The 26,846-nt window shown below is 45.8% G+C and overlaps 1 protein-coding gene across 5 annotated transcripts in view; it reads right to left on the bottom strand.

The window, feature by feature from the left end:
• Positions 1-1,637: 1,637 nt before the first annotated feature.
• Positions 1,638-26,846, bottom strand: part of LOC118216602 (E3 ubiquitin-protein ligase SMURF1-like) — a 36,669-nt gene continuing 11,460 nt past the window's right edge. Inside the window, exons 2-18 of one of the 5 annotated variants that reach the window (XM_035397929.1) lie at positions 18,465-18,503; positions 17,022-17,151; positions 16,628-16,761; positions 15,540-15,605; positions 15,332-15,407; positions 14,284-14,516; positions 13,296-13,380; positions 12,716-12,850; positions 12,161-12,377; positions 11,622-11,725; positions 9,913-10,027; positions 9,247-9,425; positions 7,635-7,772; positions 7,242-7,362; positions 6,721-6,922; positions 6,119-6,203; positions 1,638-5,489 (exon numbers count right to left, since the gene is read on the bottom strand). In XM_035397929.1, the coding sequence (XP_035253820.1) occupies positions 5,390-5,489; positions 6,119-6,203; positions 6,721-6,922; positions 7,242-7,362; positions 7,635-7,772; positions 9,247-9,425; positions 9,913-10,027; positions 11,622-11,725; positions 12,161-12,377; positions 12,716-12,850; positions 13,296-13,380; positions 14,284-14,516; positions 15,332-15,407; positions 15,540-15,605; positions 16,628-16,761; positions 17,022-17,151; positions 18,465-18,503 (2,159 nt within the window). In that variant the 3' untranslated portion in view covers positions 1,638-5,389. Of the gene's footprint in view, positions 5,490-6,118; positions 6,204-6,720; positions 6,923-7,241; positions 7,363-7,634; positions 7,773-9,246; positions 9,426-9,912; positions 10,028-11,621; positions 11,726-12,160; positions 12,378-12,715; positions 12,863-13,295; positions 13,381-14,283; positions 14,517-15,331; positions 15,408-15,539; positions 15,606-16,627; positions 16,762-17,021; positions 17,152-18,464; positions 18,504-26,846 lie in introns of all 5 variants that reach the window. The other 4 variants (XM_035397931.1, XM_035397930.1, XM_035397928.1 and 1 more) reach the window with 4 other exon arrangements.

Here is a 26,846-nt window from a genome sequence, read left to right on the forward strand (position 1 = left end):
ATTAATACTGATTTGCAGGTCAGGAGAGCATTTAGGCCTGAGTCAATTATCTCTCAGGGAAGTGAACCAGGCACACGAGGCAAATGGAGCTAAACCACCTTGAATAAATGACACGCTTTCTCCAGTTTGCCGTTTCAATTCACTTCAGACGCATCGCCCATTTAATGGGATTTCTGCAAGTAAACATGACAATACGCTGCCTCAGATGGAAACGATGAAAAGATTCTGCAACCGCTGTATGCCAGCACTGAAAGGATGAAAGAGGGTAGCATTTACAAAGGGCCGAACTATAGGCTAATCGATCCATGTCTGGACACAAAAGAAATAGCTCAGAAAATCCAATGCATATAAGAAAGACTTAAGATCCCAGAGAAAAACCGAAAGGACAGGGCTGTCCTACTTCTGCTCTGTTTGTGTGCATATGTGATATGGGTTACGGAACAGGGTTTGCAGCCCAAAGCAGCGGGCTTCACTCACAGAAGGGGTGCTGCAGTACCCTTGGGCACAGTTCTCAGCCTTTGCTTTAGTAATAGCACTGAGGTGTATAAACTGTCTGTAAAAATGTAATCCATGTCACTCTGGATAAGAGAATCTTCTGGAAGGAAGTGCAGGTGACCAAAGCATGTTGCCAGGGGAGCCCCCAGGGATTTTGGGCCACATGAAAAGATCTCACATTGGGCCCCACTGCCCCAGTCCACCCAATCCCTGCACAATTACTATAACCACACCATATTTTTGAAGGCCTCTCAGTCAGGGCACTTGGAATCGTCCTAACAACCCCCCCCGCCTTCTAATGAATCCCTAATTGGGATGTAATAGGAGCACACTAATGCATCCTAATTAGTAGACATGCCCCTATGATATTCTTCCCACAGTTAGCACATCAATTTTCAGAAGCAATTGCTCCTAAAATGGGTGCACTGTGTAAAGAGCCAGGAATCTTCAAGAGTCTTTAAAAGCCTCCAAAAGGATTAAGTATTTCAAATAACTACGTGACCCAGGTCCGCACTCAAGTCCTTGCAGTTACGCGGAGATTTCCGCTCAGCTATGCAGCCTGCCTCTCAGTAAAGCGTCGTAGGTGTCAAATCGGTCAGGGTGACAGTGAGTGAGAGTGCACAAAGAGGCACTAATGGAGCAGGGAATTTGGCAGAGGAGCTATCCACGGTCATCCTGCCAAGCGCAGCAGACATCCAAAGCAAAATGGAGAGCTTTCAGAGCATTAACGGCAGCCAGCGATTAATAAGCTAAGTACAATAGGGAAACTCCCACGTGTCACCGACTCCCACCTCCGGCAAGTTAACAGGCTCCAGTAGCAGAGTGGCCAGTAAGACGAAGTGTGCGTTAAATTTATGTGCGCATAAGAACGAAACGCTACCTTCAGAGCCTGCACTAGGGCAGCGGTCCTAAAAAATTTGTTCAGGATAGTCACCGTGTTGGCTGGTTTTCCTTTCACGTTAAAATCAGCATCCCGCCCAGGCGAGGCGGGTTAACTGGTCGATCGTCCGCGTTCATCGACCGACTGACCGCTAGGAAACAACAGAAACCAGCTGAACCGGTGCCTTTCCGGGACCAAGGCTGAGGACCCCGGCAATACAGTGAAAAAGGACGGATTACATTAACGACAGAATGCAGCAGTGTACGATTCAAAAGCTTTATAACCGAAGCATCTCCGACAAATAAGCACCTTAAGATTCTGTAACATTTTCAGATTCCATAAGCACGTGATTACCATGTAAGAAACGAAATAAAAACAAAATGTCATGTCATTTGCAATTTAATTTTTTTTATATAATCTTATTTACATTGTACCTCTTTCATAAATGTTAAGGAAATAGGATGTTACATAAATTTTTGCATCCAACAAAGAAAAGATACACAACCTGCAATGTGTAGACTTGGAATAGATCCGGTCATCGAGCCACTCAAAAATGTGCCCCCCAGAAATGTCTTCCCGACTACAACAAAAACAGTTACAGGCAATGTCCGCGTTCTCGTTTTCAACACTCCATCCATGCAGTTCAACACAAAAGTACACTTATTATTAACCTTTGCATCTCAGATCTGTGGACTGGTTTGGCTTCTGCTTGTAAAAAAAATACAAAAAACTAAAAATAAAAAAACTAAAACTAATGATTGGAAAAAAAAAAAAAAAGTTTTGAAGAAGTTCCCCAGTCTTCACACTATACCGATACTACGAAGAAGGATGTCGACCAATTTCCTCCAGTCAAAAAATAAAAATCTAATGAATGCAAAAATAAACGCAAAAATAAAAATAAAACAAATGACATGTTAACACAGAAACAAGTATATAAAGTGGTCAATTATTTATTGCATATGTCACAAACATAAGTGACCCCCAGGGTCGAACCTCACTGCTAGCTCCATTCGGTCTTCAAAGTCTTCTACACCTTTACTGAACAATAGCAGCAGTTTCTTTTTAAATACCTTGATTCATACATAGAGATTAGTGTACAGTTTTCACAAATCAGATTTTTGAAGATTAGGAAAAAAAAAATGTTGATAGCAGCAATACTTACAGGACATTACATAGTAATAAATAATTAGTAAAAAATAAAATCAAGTGGTTGCGGAACACTTAAACGTTGGCTCATTTCTTTTTCCAATGTAAAAAAAAAAAAAGAAGAAACCAAGTGCCATGCACTTCAAGCACTGAACACCGAAAACTTACACTTCCTTTCCTATTTTACATCGAACTGACCACCTTCAAGCACTGTTATTTCAGACAATGAGCCATTCACTATAGTTCAGCACTTGTACCAATGTCTTGGAGACGAGAGTACAAGTTGTTATGTGCTTATGTTTATATTAGTCAATAGCTTATTGGTTTCCATTCGTTCATACTGGACTGTTGCCAAACAAATGTGACTCAACACATACCTACGATGCGCCGTCTGAGAGAGTGTTTTGGTGGATTTCACTGAAAAATGATAAAGGGTCAAGTCGGTCAATGCAACAGTCCTAGTAGAGATTTTCCATTCAATGGTCTTAATAAAAACATTCAGTGTACCAGCCGCGATGTATTTAATACCAAATCTGAAGGCATTTGTAACTAAAACAGCTTGTGTTACGTTAAAGACGACTTGCTTCCTCGAGCCATTCCACACACTTTGGCCAAATTTCAGCCCCCAAAAAAATAGATTTAAAATCTTGCTAGTATATACAATAATAAAGGATCACGATATGGAATAATACTTACTGAGAGAAAATCCAGAACCAAAACAAACAAAATAAAAGGTACAGAAATGAAAATGAGACATCATTGTACAACAAAAACCATACCTCCCAATCATTATAATTTGATAAATTGTTTTATCTTGACTGGGCAGTTAGAAAAAGCAGTTTTGCCTCATCGTAAATTCAGGATGTGATGAAAACACGGGTTTGAGTCCTGAATACTTTTCCTGAACCGTGGAGAAGAATTTGATGAGGAAAAGGGAATATTGCAGATGTTAGCAGAGACTAAAATATAATTTATACAAAATGATGATGTTCCCCTCACTACTGGTAATTTAAGTGAACAAAACTTGTTATTTTTAAAATCAGATAATAAAAAAAAATATCTGCAAATGTAGAAAAAGGAATTAAATCTTTGTTGTGATATGTTTTAGTTCTGTATTTTGAGTTATAACCGTAACAGAATACAAAAGCGTGGACGTTAAATATATTCATATCTGAAAGTGGATAACATAACTGAAAATCATAATGCTTGAGAAACCATAAATACTGAATCTTTCATTGGTTCTAAATGGTCTGGAAAGTAGGTCTGGGACATCTGTCCCTTTGGAGCTAGACCAGAATGTTTCAAATTCAGTTTCATTCATCACACCCTATCCTTAAAAGCTTTAAAACTTTTAAAAAATACCCTTCGATTTTATTCCCCCCTGTTTGAGTGAGGAACAAAAACATACTATTCGCTGAAAATTTAGAGATGAATATGACTGAGGAACTACATGATGCATAATTTCAGACCGAATATCAGAAATATTGAATACTGTTCCTATGGTTTTGTATTCAATGGCTTTGGCAAAAAACTGCAACAACTGAATCGTTTGGAATTCAGTCCGTGTAAATCGATTTCCCTCACATTCAAAATGAGAGCAATTTTCTTAATGTCAATAGAACGCGCGTGGAATCAGTTATTGGCATCTTGCATGCAAGAATAAAAGCTCAGAAGCAGTTCCCTCAAACTTGTTTCGAAAACACCAAAAAAGTATTCCAAAAGGAAATGACATAAAACCTTTCATGGGGAAGGGCAAGACTATTCCAATTCCAACGTGCACACATCACACTAAAACATTTCAAACTACACAGTGAGACACAGTGCCACAAACACATAAACTCAGGCCTCTCTACTTTAGCATCCACAAGACTTCTGAAAAAGTGCACCTTCCCTGACAAAAACTCGCCAGAATTTGAAAAAGTCCATCGCGTGTATCCTCTCTGGTTGGATCACTAGGCAGCTGTCGTCTTAGTCATTAAATAGAGCCAAGACTGGCTGTTACGCTACGATATTAGCCTAGAGGAAGAAAGAAAAAAAAGGAAGAAAAACAAGGATCCTATCCTTGGGTAAAAATCTGCTGCAAGCAACTTAGTGAAATCTGATTTGAACACCAGAAATGGACAGAAAATTGATAGCACTCGTTCTATCAATGTACACAGCCGTTCTATTACATCAAAAGGCGATAAAGGGAAAAGACAAGTGGACAAAAAAAAAAAGAAAATAAAATAAAAAGCATATGCCGACATCCTACAGCCCCTAAATAATGTCACTGAAGTTACTTGGTCTTTGCGCCAGTTCCTCCAGGGCAGGTTGCTGTAGACTGGCTTGGTCGTGGGACGTGCTGCATGTCGACGAGCGCGTAGCTCTGGAGACAGGCGCTGCTCTCCCCGCGGACGTCCGCTTTCACACAGCGCCGCCAAACCAGCGCCGGAACAAATCCAAGCCGCCAAACCGGCTCGGGCCAGGGCGCACGCGGGAATCGATTCCGAGGCGCGCGTTTTTTGAGAATCGAAAGAGAATTTTCTTCTGAAAAGGGGCCTTTTTGTCTTTTTGTTCGTTAGTGAAACCTGGGGTGTTAATGCAGCCTTCAAATCCACACAAAAGAATAAATACTCCTCGAGTTCTTAGAAAGTGTTTAAAGTTTCTGACCCCTCTGGAACAGGGTGACCCCCACCCCCACCCCCCACCCAAAACCACAACCCCACCTCGCTGCTGCCCTGGGGTCACGGTGTGGGGCGCTGGCTCTCGTCGTTTGTCCGTTCCCGCCGCGTTCCGCAGGCTTCCCGCCGGTGGGAGTGGTTTCCTGCCCGTCGCTAAGCAGCTGCCGTGAGTGGGCGGGGCAAAGCTGGGCAGGGGAGGGGGGGTTCCTCACTCCACCGCGAAGCCGCAGGTCTCCTCCACCGCAGTCAGGAGCTTCTCGTAGAGCTTGTCGTACGTCTCGTAAGGCGGGATATCGATCCGGTTGAAGCTGGAGGCGGTAAATTCGAGCGTGTGTTGAGACAGCTGGACTTACCCTAATCCCACAAAAACAAACCCCAGAACCTTCTAGAGCAGCGTTTCTCAAAATGTGGGTCTGACCCATTGAGCTCAGGGTGGGCTAGAGAAATACCCTGCTGTATATCAAGCTATGCATTGCCCACACGCATTCTCAACAGTCAAATTAAACACCGCACTAGTTTCTATTTGCATGCACTAATTAGTGTACATGAAGCTGCTTTGACATACGTTAAAAAGGCTACACTGAAATGAAGGGTGAGTCATAAAAATGAATGATTTACTCAATAGGCGGTCGTGAGATCTGAAAATTTGAGAGCCGCTGTCCTCCGGTCCTTCACTTTTGGCACATTATATACAAGCGGTATTAAATTCACCGCACTCCGCAGATATTAAATTCACCCTGGCAGAATCCCTAATGACTGCCAATGACCCCAGAGCATGGTGTGCCACAGGAGCCGATGCCCCAGCGAACCGGCTCAGATCGCATGTCCTAAGGACCTCCAAATACGCTGAGAGTGTTTCCGGCGCGGGACGCGCGCGCGGTTGATGGAGACGGGATTACTGAGCGCAAGGGGGAAGGCGGGGTTCGGGAAATCTCACCAGGTGTGGGCTTTGGGCAGGTTATCCGTGTTGGCGTCTATCAAGTGGATAGTGAAGAGCCTGGGTCCTGCAGAGCCTGTAGAACCTTACACACACACACTCCAGTTAACACTGATCTCCGCCTATTCACACAGCACACAACCTCAGCCGCGTCACAGGAAGAAGGCCCACAGATGTAGACCTACTCTCTAAAATTCAGCCTAAAATTAACTGAAATACATACATAATCTATATATGGCAACACTTTGAGATGTATTGCCAAATATGTGTTCTAGTCCTGCTTCAAGACATTGCAGTGAAATAAATATGATATTCTCATATAAATATATTATGTTTTCAAATAAAATCAATCAAACTAGATTCTTCTGATGCTAATGTAGCATATACAACTCACTGATAGCCAGGTCTGGATGCACTACTTTGCTAAATGCACGTAATATAATGTAAAGTAATTAGTGGGTCAGCTGGTTGAGGTCCAGCCCTGGATCTATATCCTGCACACACAGGATGAACCAAGTCCTAACAGTGTGTGTGTGTGTGTGTGTGTGTGTGTGTGTGTATGTGTGAGCGTGTTTTTTTCGTCTGGCTCGATCCACAGCCACCTTGGAGCGCCTTGAAGCCCTGGAGGGGTACGCGGGTGGACCCCGTGACGAACTGCAGCAGCCGGCCCCGCCGCTCCTCGTCGAAGGACTCCACCGCCTGCCAGAACCAGCGGACGATGTTGCTGTCGGCCACGCAGTGCTTGAGCCGCGTGTTGGCCTTCCAGTCGCCCAGGTCGATCTTCCCCAAACCGCCCACGATCAGCTGGGCGGGAAAAGGTAAATGGTAAATGGACTGCATTTATATAACGCTTTTATCCAAAGCGCTTTACAATTGATGCCTCTCATTCGCCAGAGCAGTTAGGGGTTAGGTGTCTTGCTCAAGGACACTTCGACACGCCCAGGGCGGGGTTTGAACCGGCAACCCTCCGACTGCCAGACAATCGGTCTTACCTCCTGAGCCATGTCGCCCCCGAAAAGGGAAACGCGGGGTCAGGCAGACGGCCCCGGCCCGGCAGCGGCGGGAAAGCGCAACGCCGCGTTGGCTAACCGGCCGAGGTCGGCGACGTGGGGGGTGTTCTTACCTCGAGCTCCTTCTGGTCGAAGGGCTTGAGCAGGTGCTGCGGGATCAATTCGTTGAAGCCCTTCTGCAGGGCCAGGAACTGGGCCTCGATCCCCCTCATGAACCTCCAGTTCACGTAGAGCCTGGAACGAGACGCGGTCACTGGAGCAGCGCGGGGCTGAACAGATAAACTGCAGCGGTTTAAAAATATCTGTCATTTACCAACCAATCAGCCCCAGCAAAGCTATTTGATTAGACTTACCGTGTGCACGCCAAGTAAAAAGCTCTCACAAGGCGTGGTCAAAAAAAAAACACTTTCTATTAGTTTCATGTTTCTCGTGGTTCTGCAGTCAGGTACTGCACACAAACCGTGGAAAGCAGGCCGTTGTCGTGCCGACGCTCGCTCCACACCTACCTCACGTACTCCTTCTTGTTGTCTTCCGTCACCGGGATGTTGCGGCCGTTGGGTTTCAGCTCGTGCTGGAGGAATTTGCCGAAGGCGTTGTGCTCGACGCAGAACGTGTGGTCCAGAACGGGGGTGATGTCATTTTCTCTGCAATCAAGGGAAATCAGGAGGCTCAGCCATGCCCCGCTTATTACTCTGGTCATCACAGACACCTGTGAGCACTTTTCTTAATGCGCTTGATCCTCAGCAGCCAGTCATTCCCTATATGCTCAGGAGACGTGGATTTTCCTGCATCTGCTGAGTTCACAGGGTGCACTCCTGGCCCTGGAGACCCACAATCCAATGGGAATCCACAGACCTCTCACCGAACACCTGAGACAAGGGCTTCAAGCTCCCAACTGAACACCAAATTAAACTGAATAATGTAAACCAACGGCCTGTTGCACCAGTATAATTTAAGTTCAAAACATAGGGTTTGAATATAAATTCAGAGTAACTAAATAACTTAGCTTTTACCGGTTGCACCGAGTTAGTTCCGAAGTAGCGTTGAGATAACACTTGAGAATTGAGAAGTAGAGCTGAGAATTTACACTAACTCCCTAATAGATGTAAAGTCATTCCTAAGACAGTCGTTGACATGACGCATCTATTGGAAAGACTGTAAAACTTGGGAGGACCAGGAGGATATAATTTGTTATACGTGTTATATGTTGAGAGGGCATTCTCTGCAACAGATTACATCCCTTTGATTTGCATGACAGTGTTGACATGCGCTCTTTTTTCGTTTTTGCCAACTTTCTTTTGGAGTACAGGAATTGGTTCCTCAGTAAATGATAACAAAGTAATTTTTAAATTATAACCTATTTCATAACAAGTCAATGGTTGGAAAGGAATAAATATCAAAGAAACTGCACAGTTAAGGCAGCCCAAAACAGGTGAAAACTGTTGAGGTAGATGGTGCGTAAATTTGGCAAGCAGTATTCTTAGTCCTTCAAAAGGGCACGAGAGGGGATTCGTTCTTTTACACGCACGTCATTGGCCTGAAGATGAAAACGTCACTGTGCGTGACAATGTTTCGGTTCATGGAATCAATTACAGTCGACTTAAGTTAAGTAGTAGTCTAAATATCTACAGTACAACGGTGTGTACATGTGTGTGTGTATGCGTGTATGAGTATATGAGTATGTGTGTGAGAGAGTTTGTGTGTGTGTGTTTGTATGTGTGTGCAAGTGTGCGTGAGAGTGTGTGTATGTGTGTGCGTGTGTGTGCATGTGTGTTTGTGTATGTGTGTAAGAGAGAGTGAGTGTCTGTGTGTGTGTGTGTGTGCGTGCGTGCGTGTGTGTGTGTGCGCGTGTGTGCATGTGTGTTTGTGTATGTGTAAGAGAGAGTGTGTGTGTGTGTGTGTGTGTGCGTGTCGGTGTGTGTGTGTGCGTGTGTGCATGCGTGTATGTGTATGTGTAAGAGAGAGTGAGTGTGTGTGTGCGTGTGTGCATGTGTGTTTGTGTATGTGTGTAAGAGAGAGTGAGTGTGTGTGTGTGTGTGTGTGTGTGCGCGTGTCAGTGTGTGCTGCGCGCGGTGTGTGTCCGTGTGTGCATGCGTGTATGTGCGTGTGCATACTCACAGGATCCAGACCAGGCTCTTGTGCAGCTCGGGGTCCACAGTCTCCAGGTCAGACAGCTGAATGGGCTTGCCCAGGAGCTGCTTGTAGAAGGGCAGGGTGAAGCCCCCGTTGATGTAGTGCCCGTGGAACACAGCCAGGCCCATGATCCTCCCCACGAAATGGAAATATGACAAGTGGTCCTGCATCCAACAACAGACACACATACGATCAAACGCGCGCACACACACACAAGCAAGCACGCACACGCACGCACGCACGCGCGCACACACACACGCGCACACACATACACGCATAAAACCTCAGTCAAAGCCAGCAAAGATTGTACACAGATACTGATTTCATACCGAGTTTTCTGGGAAAAGAGAGATTTCCACTACATTCGCATGCTCTGCAGAACACATTTCAGAAACGATCGCTTCGCTGTTTCTCATACAACACTGCAGCTTTAACTCCGAGGGTCTCTGGAGTCATTGCAAGTCGCGCCAGAAATATAAACGGAACAGTTGCCTAATTGTCAAACAGAGTTACGCAGCAAGCGCGCTGCGGTCGGTCCGAACGGAGGTATAAGCCTGGATGTGAATGCCGGCCAGCCGAGGAAACGTAAATATGTTCTTTGGCTGCACGCGGGGAACGGCGCGCTGATTGCGGAAGGCAGGCCGCGCTCACGGGATTTATGGAGGAGTCGGGATTGATCTGCAGGGTGTAGATGTTGTCCGTGGAGTACTGGAACAGGCCGTAGTACGGATTCAGCATCTCGTGGCACAGGAGGTACAGCCACTCCCTGAGCGAAGGACAGAGGACACAGAAAGTGTCAGCGCACATACTGAAGGAATACAGAGTCCTGAGTCACAGTAATATCCAAAGTGCAGAATTACTTTACGTCTGAAGCGCTCTTAAGTTTCAGTATACTTGGCGAAGAACTGCGTGATGATTTGACACTGTTTTGAAGATGACACTTAGGCCTACACTCACTGTCTGCAATATCCCTCTCCCAGCACTGATTGCCCGCCTTTGAGAACTAATCCAGTGGATGACCTCTAATCTCCTGTAGCTGAACGCTGAAGAAAGAGAACCCATGCTCAAAGAGCGCAAACTGCACTCCACCATTTCAGAGTGGAACCTTGATGGCTCTACTGTTCCAGTCTCAAATGCCCTCATAACTCTACTTACGCATCTGTGTATCAGTTCTGTCCCATTTACACCATACGGTACACATACTGGCCTCATCACAGTCCTCAATTTTAACCTGGTCAGTGACCTTGGCCTGTGGAAAGGTGCTAAATAAACACATTATTATTAATAATAATAATAATAATAATAATAATAATAATGAGAACGCATCACAAACAGCCCATCTTGGTTCATCTATCATCTAATAACAATATATTTTACTTACAAGGTGATTCATGTATATATAAGCATTTACTTTAACCACTAGTGCTTAAAGGATGAGTTTTGTATTTTTGAACCCAGGACCTATTTTTGGATTCATCTTGGCTCATAGTGAGCACCAGAGACCAAAATTTCTGATACCTTTTCATTGCATCCTCAGACTCAGTTCCCCTAGGAATACAATGGAGGCAAACTTTGCACCCTTTAAAACTCATGATAAATCCATTTTTCGAAAACGGGAAGCTCACGGTATATTCAGACGTGTCTTACAATGTTCTACTGAAATATTTATCTCAAACAGAGCACTGTATCAACGGTTTTGGGCACAGAAAGCTGTTATTCTGGCTTTATCCCCGCAGCACTTAGTGAAGCACACCCACACTGATAAGAACTGACCTGAGCGAGGAAGTTTACAGCTGGATGGGAGGTATGTGCTTGGTTTGAGAAAAAAACACAGTTCTGACAAGAACAGGACATTGTTCTTGTTCAAAATAATTTCTGAATTTTGGAAAAAAATAAGTGGAGACTGTTATGAATATGCGTCTATGAGTTTCCTGTTTTCGGAAAATAGGTTTACCGTGGTCTTTGAAGGCTGTAAAATCAGCCTCCCGTGTATTCCTCGGGGAGCAGTATCCGAGGATGCAATAAAAAAGGTGTCAAACTCAACTTTAAAGCGATCAGATATTTTGGTCCCTACTGCTTGTGATCATCCAAGATTATTCGAAAAGAGTACCTGGGTTCAAAAATACTGAACCTATCGTTCAAGTGATCTATAGTTTCTGGCCTGGGAAAGCCACTATCCAGGTCTAGGGCTACTGCTCATATCAATGAGGTGAATACAGTTATGTTTCCAGCATCTGCTAAATTACTGCCATGTAATGTTAATCAGCAATGGCAATAAATAACGCGCTTCAAACAGCATTTATGACAGCCATAAAACACAAGTCGGTGCGAAGAGTCCAGAGATGCAACATTTGTCTAACCTTGCCACACCACCATAGTCTAGCCCCTCCTCTCCACGAAACTTCACCATGAGGCGCTTCTTCAGGTCTTTCGGCCTCATCTTCATGATCTGTCTGTACGACTCCTGCAGGGCAGAACAGCTAAAGTTAGAATCAGACCCAAAATGCACACATTCAACCGTCACGGTCAAACGGGGAGGTTTACAGCTCAACGCTGACATCTATTGGTGGCTTGGGGGACAACAATGAAAGCATGTTTGTTTTTATCCTCAGTCATCCCACCCCCCAAGTCTGGGCCTCATCTGACTCTGAGGTGCAGGTGCATTTTCACTTTAAATTAAACTGAATCAATCAATCAATCCATCCATCAATCATCTCTGAAAAGACAGCCTGCCATAGCATCCTGAAGGCAGAGGCTTCCACACTAACAGTTCTTTTTCCTTCTAAATTATGTCAGTGTTTTTGGACATGAGGGGCCGTCCGTGGGTATGTGCAGAGCACAGGTTCCGTTTGATTGGCTGAAGGCCGGGGTAGAGACAGTCATTCGGGCGAGGGCGCACCTCGAAGATCTCGTCGCGGGACACCTCGATGCGGCAGTGGCCGGCCTGGGGCTGCTGCAGGGACAGCTCGTGCCGGAGCAGCTTCAGCTTCTGCACCAGGTCCCGCTCGTAGCGCACGGGCACCTCGCCCTCGCCCCCGCCCCCGCCGCCCTCCTCCACCGGCGCCTCCGTCTGCACCGGCAGGGCCTGGCCCGACTCCTTAACCTGAGAATGCTGACTGTGACGCACACACACAGACACACAGGCCGATGCACACACATGTACACACACACACACACACACACACACAATGAACATACACACGCGCGCACGCAAACACACACAGGGTTAATTCATCAGCTTCAAAATTCTTCACCATTAAAAGCTGAAAAACTACTGTTCAAAAATAGCAGTTCCGTGTTCAGTTACAGGCTAATAAAGGACCGCAGCTGAAATCTGAAGGAAACGACACGCTGAGACCGCAAACGCAGCCCAGCCACACGGCCCCCTGCAGGGCGCAGGGTGCAGGATGGAGGGCGCAGGGTGCAGGGTGCAGGGCGCAGCGTGGAGCCCCACCTCATTATGTGGTGCAGCCGGGGGTCGGTGAACTGCGTGGTCCTGTTGTTGTGGTCCACAAAGTAAATCCTTCCTGAGACTGTGCTCCTGATCTCCCAGCCCGGGGGGAGGGGCCCCAGGTCCTCACAACTCACGCTGTTCAGACCCCTGAGGAGGGGGACCAGAGTGAGACACCAGAGCCAGTGCGGACTGAACCACCGTCACACAGAGCACCTACCCCAACAACACATGACGTGTGTATTTACTCAGAGCTAAACACCTGAACCAATGCCTACATTCGAACAAATCCTGCGTGTTCAAGCGAACATACTCGAGTGTAAACACTGATCCACGTACGGCCGCTTGCGTATGTACAGCTCGACAGTAATTAAAATGGTGTTTTTCTCTCTTTCAAAAACTGTTCAGAAAATTATTTATTGAGTTGGGCAATCGTCCACAAATAATACACGCCTAAAACTGAAAAAAGACACTCCTCCTCCACAGAAAAACAGAGAGAGACAAAGAAAAGATATGAACTGGACTGTGTAAAAAAAATTAATAAAAAAAAATCTTTCGTGCCCTGCTCGTGCCCTTAGCCTACCGTGGTATTCTGGGGTCGTGCCACGTGCTGACGCCCGTCTGCGTGTGCAGGAAGTAGACCTGGCCCTGGACCGTCGTCCTTTGTTCTGTTCGAGAGTACAATAACATCAGAAGCGAATCAGCTGGGCTGTCTGAGAGGCCACTTAGGTAAAAAATCCGCCCAGGACATTAAATCGCACAGATAAACCTTCACAAAGCATTTTGTGTGTTGCATTAGTTTTGTGTTGCACGTGTACCTCTGAATAAGCAAGAACGAGCTTCGCCTTTAACGGCAAGTTGGAGTTAAAGTGGCTGTAATTTAATTTTTTTTCTTGCCTGTTGTTGACACAGCATAATGAGCCCACCAGTCACTTCAATTAAAGGAAAGTGTTTTGCAAGATACAAAGAAAGTGCTGAGAAGCTGAGAGCTCACTCTAAACACACTGTACTTTGCCCTCAACTGGGAACTAAAGCTAAATATTTTGTTTTTGTTCTTGTAGAACACTTTCCGTTAAATCCAGTGACCAGTGAGCTAATTAAAGCCGCACCAACAGCAGGGGAAAAATGTTTCTCCTTCTCTTAAACATTATTGACTGTCACAGCAAAACAACTTCTGTAGCATAAATTACCGCCTATTCAGCACAATGGGCCAGACAGACTCCACAGTGAAGTTATTCCAGGTCAGGCCAGACTCTCCCCACAGTGAAGTTAGTCCAGGTCAAACCAGCCTCTCCCCACAGTGAAGTTAGTCCAGGTCAGACTAGAATGTCCCCACAGTAAAGCTATTCCAGGTTAGACTAGAATGTCCCCACAGTGACATACTGAAATTAGTCCAGGTCAGACCAGACTGTCTCCTCAGTGAAGTCAGTCCTGGTCAGTAACCTCCACTGCTACAGCCAGTGTTGACGGGAGGCAACAGACCACTCTATTCCTCTGGTCTCCAGCATGTAGGGCGTGGCTGGGGGGTGGGGGGGGGGGGGGGGGGGGGGCGTGGCGAGGGGGGGACTCACCGTAGCCCTCTGGGAGCTCCGGTGACTGGTGCCCGTGGGGCCGGTTCTGAGGGGTGTGCCCTCTGGTCTCTTGGCCTCTGATTCGTTGTGCTTGGAGTCTCTGCTCCTGATTGGGCGACTCCAGGACACGGCAGCTGCCCCCGCCCGACGCCCCCGTGCTGTCCGTGTAAGGCAGCGGCTCCTCCATGAAGCAGCTGAGCGGCCGGCCGGGCCCCGAGTCTTCATACACAGGTCTGAAACGCACCAATCGCGGTCAACCACGCCGTCTAAGCCCGCCCACTCTCGCCTTGCAGCAAATCACAATCATACCTTCATGTACGCACAGTTCCCTGGCCTCCAATTCAAGGACGTGAATTCTTTTCAAGGCCCCATTCCTCCCAATTCAAGGACCCATAAAAACTCTACAATGGGCTGTATTTCCAGTGTTGCCGACGATCCAAAAAGCAATATAAAGTGGTCTCAATATCCCCGATAACGAATGGGGTGTCGCGACGAGCTCTTTCAGCTCTCTATCCAAACACCAGCTATTTCGGGAAGAACGCAGACCCTGATCCAGGATTCGTTTCTAAGGGCATAATTTATATAAAGCTTCTGGAGATGTTTGCCAAAATCTTTCAACACCTGAAAGCGGTTCAGTTAAAAAGCTATTGTCGAAAGTAAAGGACTGTGGGAACCCTGTACAGCTCCCTGGTTACTGGACACAAAACACTAAACAGCTGTTCTTTAAACAAAGAATACCACATACTTTTTCAGGCACTTGTTACAGTGCATATACCTTAGAACTTTAGATTGAAATTATGTCGTATCAAAATCCTTCAATTTCAATGAACAGTACAAATGGCACCAATTGCCCAACGAAATGACCCTCATTTTCTATTGGCAGTAATTTCCATCAATCTTCCTTCTTATTTTCATGTCATATTTTCTAAGACGTTGCCGTTCTTAGCATTTCTGGCCAGCAGGGGGCGGTGTTGTCTTCAGCTCACTCTCCAGGACCGAGGCCCCTTCCCACCTCTGCATTTTTCCTGCAGGGTCGCATCTCACTCACCCTTCACTTTCTAAGAGTCCTCTGCAGTCCACCACAGGACCTCCGCTCCCTATCCGATCCCGCGTCTGCAAACTCACTGAAATTCACAGAAGAACGGAAAAGCGGTGCTTAAAACCAGGGGGGAGGCGAGAACACAAAGCGGTTATGGGCAGAATGCATGACAGCAAAAACTCTCCATCTCCAGCAGAGGGCGCTCTTCGGTCCTTACCTACTATTTGGCCACGTACTGTATCGCTGTCAGTGGGGTTCAGCTTGCATAGATCCAATCGCTGGTCTAAAAGATGGGCCGGAAGAAAGACGTTGTCAGAAATGTTGATAAGCGGAAGATGTTCAGTATGTGACATTCTCCGTAATTCAAAATCACAAGAAACGTGATAACCATCAATTCTAATCTCTGCACCAAAAAAGGCTAGTTTACTGTGGGTTTATTAAACAGGGTTTAAAAGGTGGCTGCATTTGATTAAGGTAATATAAGGCTGTGATTCACAATGATAAGATAACACTGCGTAAAAGACAGCGCTTGGGAATGTCAGGCTGAAAACGTGGCTGTGCTTGGTTAAGGTTAAAGGGTCGGTTCACCCAAAAATGAAATTACAGTATGTTTCCATTTACCCGGAGTACCAACTATCCATCCAGACAGTTTCACTGATATATGAGTTTTCTAGATTTGACAAGCTTCCCAGATGCAGTTCACCTTGATGCAACGGACCTCTATATATAATTTGTGAATTAAACTAGAAAAACTCAACAATAACATCTCTTTCCAAACATAATGCCGCGGTAACTCATGAACATCCACCGAGCTTCATTTGCGAACAGTTTCATTGAGAACTAACGAAGTACACCAACTGTGTATATCCCAGCAAAGTCCTGTGCAGGCGAACAAGTATGAAACTCGAGTGGCGGTGACGTGACGTGGATGGAATGTGACCGTTTGTTGTAGTTTCAATACAGCCATTTGTTAGCAGCTTACTTTATTAAAGCACAAACCAGCTTCAAAATCCATGGTTGAGATACTAATGGGTGCAATTTATGTCATTGAAACATACTTTAATTTCAATTTTAAGGTGGTGTTTGGCCAAGCCAAGATGCGAGATGCTGTTCTATGTTACTTTCGGGAGAAGGCGCTTGGCTATGTTTGCAGTTACGGGTAATATGGTATGGTATGGAGTGCTGTGGTATGGTATGGTATTGTATTGTATGGTACAGTACAGTATGGTACGGTATGGTATGGTATAGTATGGTATGGTAAGTATGGTATGGTAAGGATGCGAGGCGCTACGCTATGCTACACACAGCCAGTGTCCTTCAGCCTGCTGATGGCGTTGGACAGGAGCCGGATGCAGCCGAGGAAACCCGCTCCCTGCTTTTTGTGAATCTTCTTGTGGTTCCATATGCTGATGGTTATGGAGTCGGTTTTCCCAATATATCTGAAACACAGACGCAAGCCAGCAGTTAATTATGCAAGAAAAACACACCCTCTCACAGCACAGTCATCTCTGTTGATGGGGGGGGGGGGCAGAGGCAACCAAGTACGTTGTCCTGAGCCCTGTAGGAGGAGGGGGGCAATGGTCTGTGAAATCGCAGTAAATATTGTCCTGGGAATAATGTAATACTATAAAAGTAAGTCCTGGGAATTTCACGCGGCAGCCGTATGGTGGGGGGTGCGGGGGTGGTAAGGGTCACTCACAGGTCGTAATGCTGGTTCCACTTGGGGTCCAAGGTGCTCTTGACCGTGTCGGTGGAGTGGCACTGGCCCGATCCATCTACTACTACTTTAGCGAAAGGGTCGGGCAACCCTGCGACAGAAACACATGAGCCTGAATCAGGTCGCAAAAAAAGAGACAAAAAGAAGAACGACACATGGGATAAAGATGCAGAGCTCAGCAATGGCAACATCACAACGTGCCCGAGCTGGACCATGCTCAGACACTCAAACCTGGCAACCATGTTACTGATTCACTCTTACAAACAAGTGGAGGCTTCACAGCAGAGGATAAAGTTTAGGGCTTTACAAAGCTCAGTCTGTGGAGTTTTCTAAGGAGCAGAATAGTGCTGCCATAGATTCCACAGGCTCACTAAATATTCCTGTCCTGTCTGCTGCTTAACTACAGCCTTCAGTTGGTAAAGGAATTTCTGGTGCTATATGACAATACAGTACACTCATTGCCCTGGTATTCCACTTGGTCATGCCTCTTACTGAATTTTCAGAAGCGGTTCCAAATTGGAATCCTTCAGCTTCAACAGTAAGGAGACGGAGCTTACAGTTTTAAGAATATGGAGTAGAGTATCAGGTGGATCCACAGAACCTGTGGTGTTTATTGGCTTATCTGTGATGTCGATCTGAGAGGCACAGCTGGCTGTGGCAGAAAGTGCCCCACACCAGTGGGCGGGGCCAACCACATTTAGCTACGCCCTGTGGGCAGGGTCAGAGTCAGAGTGACAGAATCATAGCCCCACCTTGGATGGGAACCATCAGCTCCATGGAGGTAAAGGGCTCTTAAGTGTAACTGTCAGGCGCTACGTGTTCACAGCTGTTTGTTTCAACTCTGCCCTGTTCCCCCCTTGCCATTCACCTCCATTTACTAGCCACTCTGTATCTGTATTTCTGTTAGGTGATATAAGCTCCATTTATAACACCATCTCAGTTTTGCTCTCGGAAAGAGCGCTGTCAAATAAACAAGTCGATAATTATGCAACTCAAAGCACACTTCAGCGCTAAGAGTGAAAATATAAAATACTGCGTAATTATAGCAGTGGACCCGGGGGAGTGAATATTGCCCGCGCTTTAGTCTTTAATTTTTTATGTCGACCGGTTTTTCAGTCGCATCATGTGACATGCCAGCGGCAAAACGTCAGAAAGAAAAATGGAGACGTGCAGCTTTTCCGAAGGTGGAGCTGTAGTACAGTTCGACAAACAAATTTCTGATTCTTAATGACAGTCTGAACAGCACAGAAAGGCACCCGACTGTTTTAGCACATGCCACACAGTAACGTATGGACCTCAGGCTACGGGCAAACCACGAGCTAAGAACAGCTGCTCTCACAGTTCGGACTTCTTAAAGCCAAATGACAAACAAAGGAATATACAAAACTACCAAAAAAAACAGGGAGGGTCCGGAGGCACACTTACGAAAGAAGTCCTTTTTCGCCAGGTTCTTGGCACATAATACTGAAAAGAAGAAGAGAGAAAGGGTCATCAGTGCCATTTTGAATTACTTCTTGACAGAAAAGCAGAAACATTCCAGCGGGCAAACTCCCAACAATGTTCAAGAAAAATCTCAAGGCACTCAGAACATACTCCTTTTTAAGTTAAAGTTACAGAGAAGCACCATCCTTGAAGGTCCCCAAAACCTGGTCTTCGAGTCGCTAAGGGGTCTGCAAGGTTTCTATTATTCAGAACTTCATGGAGTACACAGTCAACGTGCCTCACCTGATTTCTTGGGTCTAAATTGGTTGCTGATTTTATGGTGAATACAAAACCCTAGCAGACCCCGTAGCTCTCCAGAACCACAGCTGGGGACCCCATGATGTCACAGACTGAGCGGGGGGGGGGATTCCATTGGTGGAGACCGCTGTGGCATCCCGTATACCACCACACCCAAACCCAACCCCATAACCCCGCACACAACCACCACTCCCAGGTGCCACCTCCCTCCGGAGGCAGGCTGGGTACACACAGGGGACAGGGGGTCATGTGGCTGCTGGGTAAGAGGGTCCAGTCACACCTGTGATCACCGAAGACGCTTCCATGCCAGTGAAATTCCCAACATCCGAGAATGTCAGCTAATTCCAAAGGAGCGCTACAGATAAGTTAATGGTTATCGTACACACAGTTTGACTCTCCAAACATAACCGAGATTTAGGCCGATAAGCAGATTCAGAGTCTTCAGAATAAACTACAATATTGAGTATTGTACTCACTCCCCAAAGTTCAGAAAAAATAGCAGGCCAGTCACCAATCCAAATTTGGATCAAACATCAATCAAAACACTTGCAAGACATTGCTCTCACTGTACATTTGGATCGACAGGCAAAAAGTTCCTGAATATATAGCCTGTAGCGACAGTGAGATTTACACGGCAAGACTTATACATCAAACACGGATATTCTGCAGTGCAGCTCCTGTTCTCTTTGCTCCCATCATTCCAAAAGTAAATTATTAATCGACTTTGCTTGCAAGCTACTTGCAACACAGCCAGGAATGCACTAAAAAACTAAACCCAAATGCAATGAATCCCAACCAAACCAGCAATTTCCATAGGTAAACATGGCTAATGTCCTACTTTCGCTAGGAATATTAGCATTATGCCGCAGCCCTCTAACTGGCAATCACTGTGTTCAGAATGAGGTCTTATCTGGAATGCTCTGAACAGAATAAGGTGCTGGTACCTCAGTGCACACTCGAAATTCTGGAATGATCTAGGTCAGGGGTTTTGTGATCCAAGGACCCCGAACATAAAGGAAAAAATGTCATTTTAAATCTTAAGAGTTTTATATTTTTATATCACTATATTATATTACTATATTAAATTTATAGTCGTTGCATATTATATCTGGACAGGATGCCAAACAGCACCTTCAAGGACCCCCTGTGAAAATCCAGATCCTAGATAATCACAGAATATTTGGCAGTCAGTGGCTATAGTCACATTCTCAACGCTGTTCGCAAGATTAATTCCTTTCCGAGTCCAGAACGGTTACACATTCACTTAATTACAATGCAGGAAACCTTATTACCCAAGATACTGCGCTGAGCGGGGAACTCGGTCTCTTGGGGGCCTTTTGTAGGTTATAGCTCAGGAACCCTGCTCCCGCAGGCTAATACACAGAGATCAGAGAGAATCCATCAGCGGCGAGCTATTTGGGAAAACCATGACTGAGTGAGGCGCGCCCCCACGCTGGGTGAAGTGACGGATGACTTGCTAAGGACCGTGGCAGAGGAACGATGGCTGTGCTGTACGTTCCCTTGCCTTTTCTGAGAAAGCACTCACCAGTCCAACACAGCTGGGCATTATACAAGTTCGTCAATACAACATTCACATTGAGCTGGAGATTTGCGCTGATTCCCCAAAATATCAGCCCTACTCGCTACGCCACAACAGTTCCGGTATGAGAAAAGACACGCTCAACAGTGATGAAAGTCAGCTCAGCACCCGTCACTAGGGCAGCCAGTGGTTTTCTTTCACTTTAAAAACAAGACCAGGTCAAAACCTAGTAGGCCTATGTGGTTTTGAGGACTGCCCCGCTCTTGCGGTCCAGCCAAAAATAACTAGCACTTTGCTGTAAGCGATGGGTACAGACAATTTGACAATTAGGACGTTGACTCTTCTCCATTGCTCTTAATGGTCTACAAGAAAATACATATAATTCGAAATCCACGACTGCAAATCCATTATTAAAATACTTGGTAGATTTGTTAATCACTGCTGATGGCGTTAATTTCTACTTGTTTAACGTGACTTTCGAAAGGTTAGCTAGCGTTGTCGTAAAATTTAGTGTTAACACATTACTACGGTTGTGGGTCAGGCACTCTTCACCGTAAGAAGAAATTTTAAGATAGGGCTTCCAACATTGCTTGTATCGAAAGTGCTGCGACGGAAACAGCGATAGATTTACCCACGAGCCACATCTGTCCAAAATGTAAACAAGTAAGGCAGTCTTCACGGTCGGGGGAACTTTTATGACAGGGTCACACATCGAGTGAACACCACAAACGGCGGTGGTGTAACAGTTATTGGCTCATTACCAACGGATTGTGGCGAAAACCTGCGGTGAAAACTTGCTAGGTAAACCACTACGGCCCCCCCCCCCCCCCCAATTTCAAAAACTCATCGGATGTAGGCTACACCAATCACACAAATGACCTATTTTGGATTCAAAACGGCGAATTTCGCCGAAAAGCGACTAGTTTGCAGGTAATTTATTGCATGACAGCGACGGCTTAAGCAGGATAGCTGTGAATGATAAATAAAAAATTAAGTGACGTGTTTCAACACATATGCCTATAAATGATTAAATTCTCATAATTCAATTTCATATGAGTTTGTTTCAAGGCTTCTTGGGGGAGGAAAAGGGCCTTCCTTAAGTGTTAGAAAACGAACCACGGAGAATGTTTAAATGGTGGGCACTGCAGCGCAGACCCACACCATATCGAGTTATTGACTGCTTAAATAAACTCAGACAGCAACAAAATTTGGCTGTAACTCAGCCCAAACTGGGTTATCAGCAACCCGCGCCTGCCTGGAAGAAGCCATCTCTCACCAACGACAGTCTTTACCGCGATACTGATCCTGTACGTGTGAAACAGCGATGTTATTCCCTTGCTCGCAAGCCCATGAAGAGTTGCGCATAAAACATCACAGGCCCACAGAGTCGTAAAACATCTGCAAAATTGGATTCTTGTAATGGCGGCCCGAGAACGTCGTTCGGATCTTAAATCGCGAACGCGCGGGCAGCGAAAGCTAGCACAGCGCTTATTTTAAAAGCCTTGTTCCAGTCACTACCGATGGGCAAATAAAGCTGGAATGTTTGAAAAACCGTCGTATTCACTTATATAGCGGGGGATGTTGGTCGAGCGCATTGAATCGGACACCGACACCCGCTATTCAGATTTTGTGGATGAACAGAGGCATACGGCAGAATTATAATGAACGATACGGAAGTTTCCAAAATCAAAATAGAGTAGCTCATAAAATCCAGCAATACATATGTAAATAGTAAATATGGCATGTAAATTATACATTTAAATAGTAAATGAAAGTGTATTCGTGTGCCTACTGCACTACATTAATAATGGAACCCATTTAATTGGCTCCCATGTTTCCCAAAAAAGTAGGTTATACAAAGTAAAAAAATCCCTCGTTCCCAAACAACTCGCGGCAGAAACTTGAAAAAAAAATCTCAGGTATGTGTGTATCTGTTGCATAGTTAATATGAAATAAAAAGGGATTGTAGATGTGCAAACAGGGATGTACACATGGAGATTTTGCCACATATAAGCGCCTCTGGCTGTGGATACCCAAAGCAGATAAAACACGGATTAATCGCAGCTGAAATGGAAACGCCACGGTCGCGTTAAGACCGACAAAATCGGAAATTGGGATGTTCATTGCAGGATTGCCAATGCCCGCGTCACTTTCTACAGAGACTGGGAAAACGCTGTCGAAGTCGCCATAAAATCTATCTTGAACCTTTTACATTTGTGCATTTTGTGACACCCCCATTTGCAAAAAAGATTGTGGCATCCCCAGGATCTACATATTAGGCTACATCATTCTAAAGCAATGCAGGGGCCACCCAGGCGTCAAATTAACAACTGTAATTAAGTAAGAATCCAACTGAGCAAGAACCTCAATGCTGTAGACGTCACTCTTGCAGTATCATTCATTGTAATAAGAAAGTCTACAAGAACTCATGAACAAAATGTCTACACAATATACAAATCAACCAGCTAAACAACTGAGGTCAACTTCACTTGCATTTGGACAAAAACAACTATTTTTGCCATTATATGCCAACTCACAATAATACAGATTTGTCATATATCATTTTATTACGACACCTGTAACAGAAGCGGAATGAAATAGCAGGATTAAGCAGATAAAATAAGCTACAACTAGCAGCTTTTCATTCAAATGAAGTGCTTTCTCTATAAACATTATAAAAGCATAACATTGACAACATTGCATGTTTGTCACATATATGTTTGGCGTGTATAGGTGAACCCCTCACCCCGACTGGGCTTTCCACCAAAACTAACTATTTTCCTGTGGGAAACCCCGCTGTTTTAAGCTTATCCGACCACAGAGCTAATGCTACCTTGAGGGATAACTAATGCAACATTCGGAAACAATTTTTCCTTCTGCAAAGAGAAAACTACTGCATCAAATATAAAACACATGAAAGTGTTCAGAACGTTTTCTCCATCTTCATGAAACGCTTCCCATAGTGAAGTTGCCATAATTGACTACAGACTAATTAGACATTTAAGCCACTTTCTGAAAATTGTGACAGCTATTAAACTGAAAATAATCACATTTTTACTCAGGGGCACATTTTATGATTCTCTATCTGTCAGCGTGTATTAACGATAAGATTCCTGAATTGGAGCCTGGAACTGGCTCTCCATCAAAACCCTTAGGAAAGCCACCCTCATTTTAAGCGTTAGGCCTAAGTGAAGGAGCAGTTTCAAATGAAAGATTCGGGACTTTCTGAGAAACCTGGTGGCGGGCGGAGGGGCGCGCCCTAACGATTTTGACTGTGAAACAGGATGTGTGCTCTGGAGGGTCTGAAAATGGAGTCCGACCCGCTGTTTTTATTAGCGCGTCTAATCCGGACGGGTGAACCGCGGGGCAAACACACAGCCGCGCGGCGCTGCGCTCCCGCAAACGCGGCGGCCTCGCACACAAAGGGGCGGCTTTGCAAAGCGCTGTTTGTTCGCGGCTCGTCCTGGGGGCTAGCCGGCTTTGCAAACAATCCCGCCCGTGTGTTTTGACTAAGCCGTTTTGACCGGAGGCCAAACAGTCTGGCATGGAGCGACGGTCAGCTGTCACCGGCTACCCCAGAAATAAGAGATCAGCCTTTATTTGAACCACCTGATTTATAGGGATTAGATGAGAGAGAGGCTAACTCGCTATTTTAATGTGTTGAAAAGAAACTTCTGCACCATTTGGGCCATTATTTTTAAAGGCACTGTTTCAGCTACTTAAGTAAAGGAAAACAGTTCATTCAAAAATCTAAAAAATACAATAATGACGGGGAAAAGGAAACTTCATAAAAAGGTTCTGTCGGGCCCAATTTCATTGAACCGTGTCTCAGTGCATGACCTGTAGCTAATGGCGCCGTTTAGCCTGTTTGGTGAGGTGGGATTTGGCAAAGATCCGACCCTTCCCGGTGGAGGGCTCTGGGCCAGTCAGTCCTGCCAATCACCTACAAGGGAACGGCGTCTGAGTGACAGGCTCATGGGAATTCCCACCATGTCCGCCTGACCTCAACAACCCACGGACAACATGAGGAGATCAACGCCGTCTAATGAGAGGCTCTTGCTTAGGCTCATTATGTAAACTGACCGGAATGCAAATATTTACCTCCCGCCTTTACCCTCCCCACCATGGCCGGTAAATTACTTTGCGGGGGGAGACCACAAACGAATGCACTTTCCGAAACCAAACCTCACAATAACTTGGGGAAAGTGCAGTCGTCTGCAAATCACTAGACAAAATTGTTAATGCAAGCATTCTGCAGTCAGAACCAGCAACCAGTTTAGATTAAGAATAATAAAAGTCTTAATATGACCATATGGCCAGGATGGAGTGGACTCTTAGCATCCACCCACACTGCTGTGCTGGACAATGACCTAATCACTCATTTCATTGACCTACAACTGAATACAGGCCCTTGCTGGTGAGGAGCACTTGAATGGTTTAGAGTTTGTAATGAATGTTAATGAAGTGGTAGAATTACCAATCCTACGACCGACTGACGCAGAACATCCCCACAGCAGGAACATTAAAGCATCTAGGCTATATCTAGCCGACTACAGGCAACCAGCTACCACTGCCAAATCTTCTAAACCAATGACATTTTTTCCCTACAAGATGCTCCAGAGCAAACGTGCCATTCTGAATCTGGTCTCAGCCAGATTGAGGAGATCCCAAGGAACATTCCGGAAGACAGTGCAGCAGCCTTCTTCCTCTCATCTTCTAAATCCAGGGCCAGTAAAACAAACAATCTCAAATTAAACTTTGTCAGTGCAAAACAAACCGGTCTTGGTGCTTTCCATATTTAGCTGTAATCGATTTCAAGATTCAAAATTCAGTGTTTTATTGCCATGGCAACAAGTGAATTGAATTTAACTTTGTGAGCTTAACATATAAAAACGCTACGGACATGCATGAGAAACGAAGGGAAAAGATTCTTTCCCCCTGAAATACACATTTACACACATACACAATCACAGTTCAAAGTTAGAATGTGTAATTAAAAATAGTGATAATTAAAATTAGAAGCTAACCAACTGTATATGTCAAGTCCTGCAAACGTTTTTCTTTTTTTACACAACATCTGCTTTCCTTCACTGTTGCAATGTTTACTTCATGCAGATGAGCCACCTACCCTCCTGTTCTTTGACTGGCTCTTTGAAGTCAGTACTCTATTGTTTTCGATTACCAGTAGATGTTGTTACAGCAGCATTAGAATATTCAGTTAAGAACATTCTGTTCCAATCACATATTTGTGCCCTTACACCTTAAAGTGTTAAAGGCTCTGCTGATAGGTTGTCAAGTATATAACACCGGGGAAATGCTACAGCCATTCAGAACCTACTGGCATGGCAAACCTGGTGGATTTTACCTGGTGGAGTCCCGTTACCTTTAATTGGCTAGATGTGCCCAGGCATCTCCTCCTGCTGTCAGGGGTAAATTACACCAGCAGGAAACCCAGGACAGACTGACTGTATGCCTTGTAGCCTGGTAGCACATTCCAATGCATGCAAACTAACAGGGAGTCCTTTACAGAGCTCAAAAACCATTGAACTGCTTAAAATGGAACATTAGGGAACTGAGAAATTAAAATTAAAATTGGAAGTACACTAAAAGCAAAAAATGTAAAGTAAAGAGAGAAACGGGGAACTGAGAAACTTGCATTAAAAGAAGAGAACATTATGCAGCTGAACAAATGTAAACTGAAGGGGGTATTTTATGGAACAGAGAAGCTTGTATTAGAAAGAGGGAGCACCATGCAGCCCTGAACATGCTGGGGGGGGGGGGGGGGGGGCGGTTAATGGCGCTGAACAAACGAAAGCGAAATGCAGCGCTTAATTAGACGCGCGGTGACACAGCAGCTTTTCTCCGCGGCGGCGTGCGCGCAGTCAGCTGGGTGGCGCTCGGCGACAGAGAGAGAGCCGCGCTTTCCGGTTCGGCGGCGCCACGGTGCTTCCTCATTTCCTGGGGCCGGGCGGCAGCCAAATTAGCGCGTTTCCTTCTGGAGAATCTGCAGCGGCAACCCCCCCGCCCCCGCCCCCCTCGTCCCCCCCCACCAGGAGCGCAGCTCGGCGGTTCGGCGTGGGATGGAACAGGGATGGTGAGTCAAGCAGGCCGACTCCGAATCCGCCGGCCAAAAGCGGCGCTGCGGAGACGCCGCGCTCCCGAGCGGGCCCTCTCGTTAAACGGCGGGCGGACGCCGCGGCGACACGGTGGGTTAGTCAGGTGGTTTTGCTTTGGACCGCGTCCTGCGGGGAAGGGCGGCCGTGGATCAATCACGAGGAAGCGATGCCGCGCAGACGCTGCGGAGCGTCGCAGACTTCCCTGTGTAAAAATGAGAGGGAACAAGCGGCCCTTTATGGTCGCGGTTTTGCAATCCACAGACACTGTAAGCTGTAAGGGGAACTGCTGAGGTCGAAGCCTCCGGGGGGGGGGGGGGGGTGGTGCTACAAATTACACCCCCCCTGCGGCAAAACGGCACGCAGAAACTTGACAGCTCCACCGCTGGCCGTTAAAGCCTCGTGACCTGCAGT

Source organism: Anguilla anguilla, chromosome 17, assembly GCF_013347855.1.
Source record: "Anguilla anguilla isolate fAngAng1 chromosome 17, fAngAng1.pri, whole genome shotgun sequence".
NCBI classification, from domain to species: Eukaryota; Metazoa; Chordata; class Actinopteri; order Anguilliformes; family Anguillidae; genus Anguilla; species Anguilla anguilla.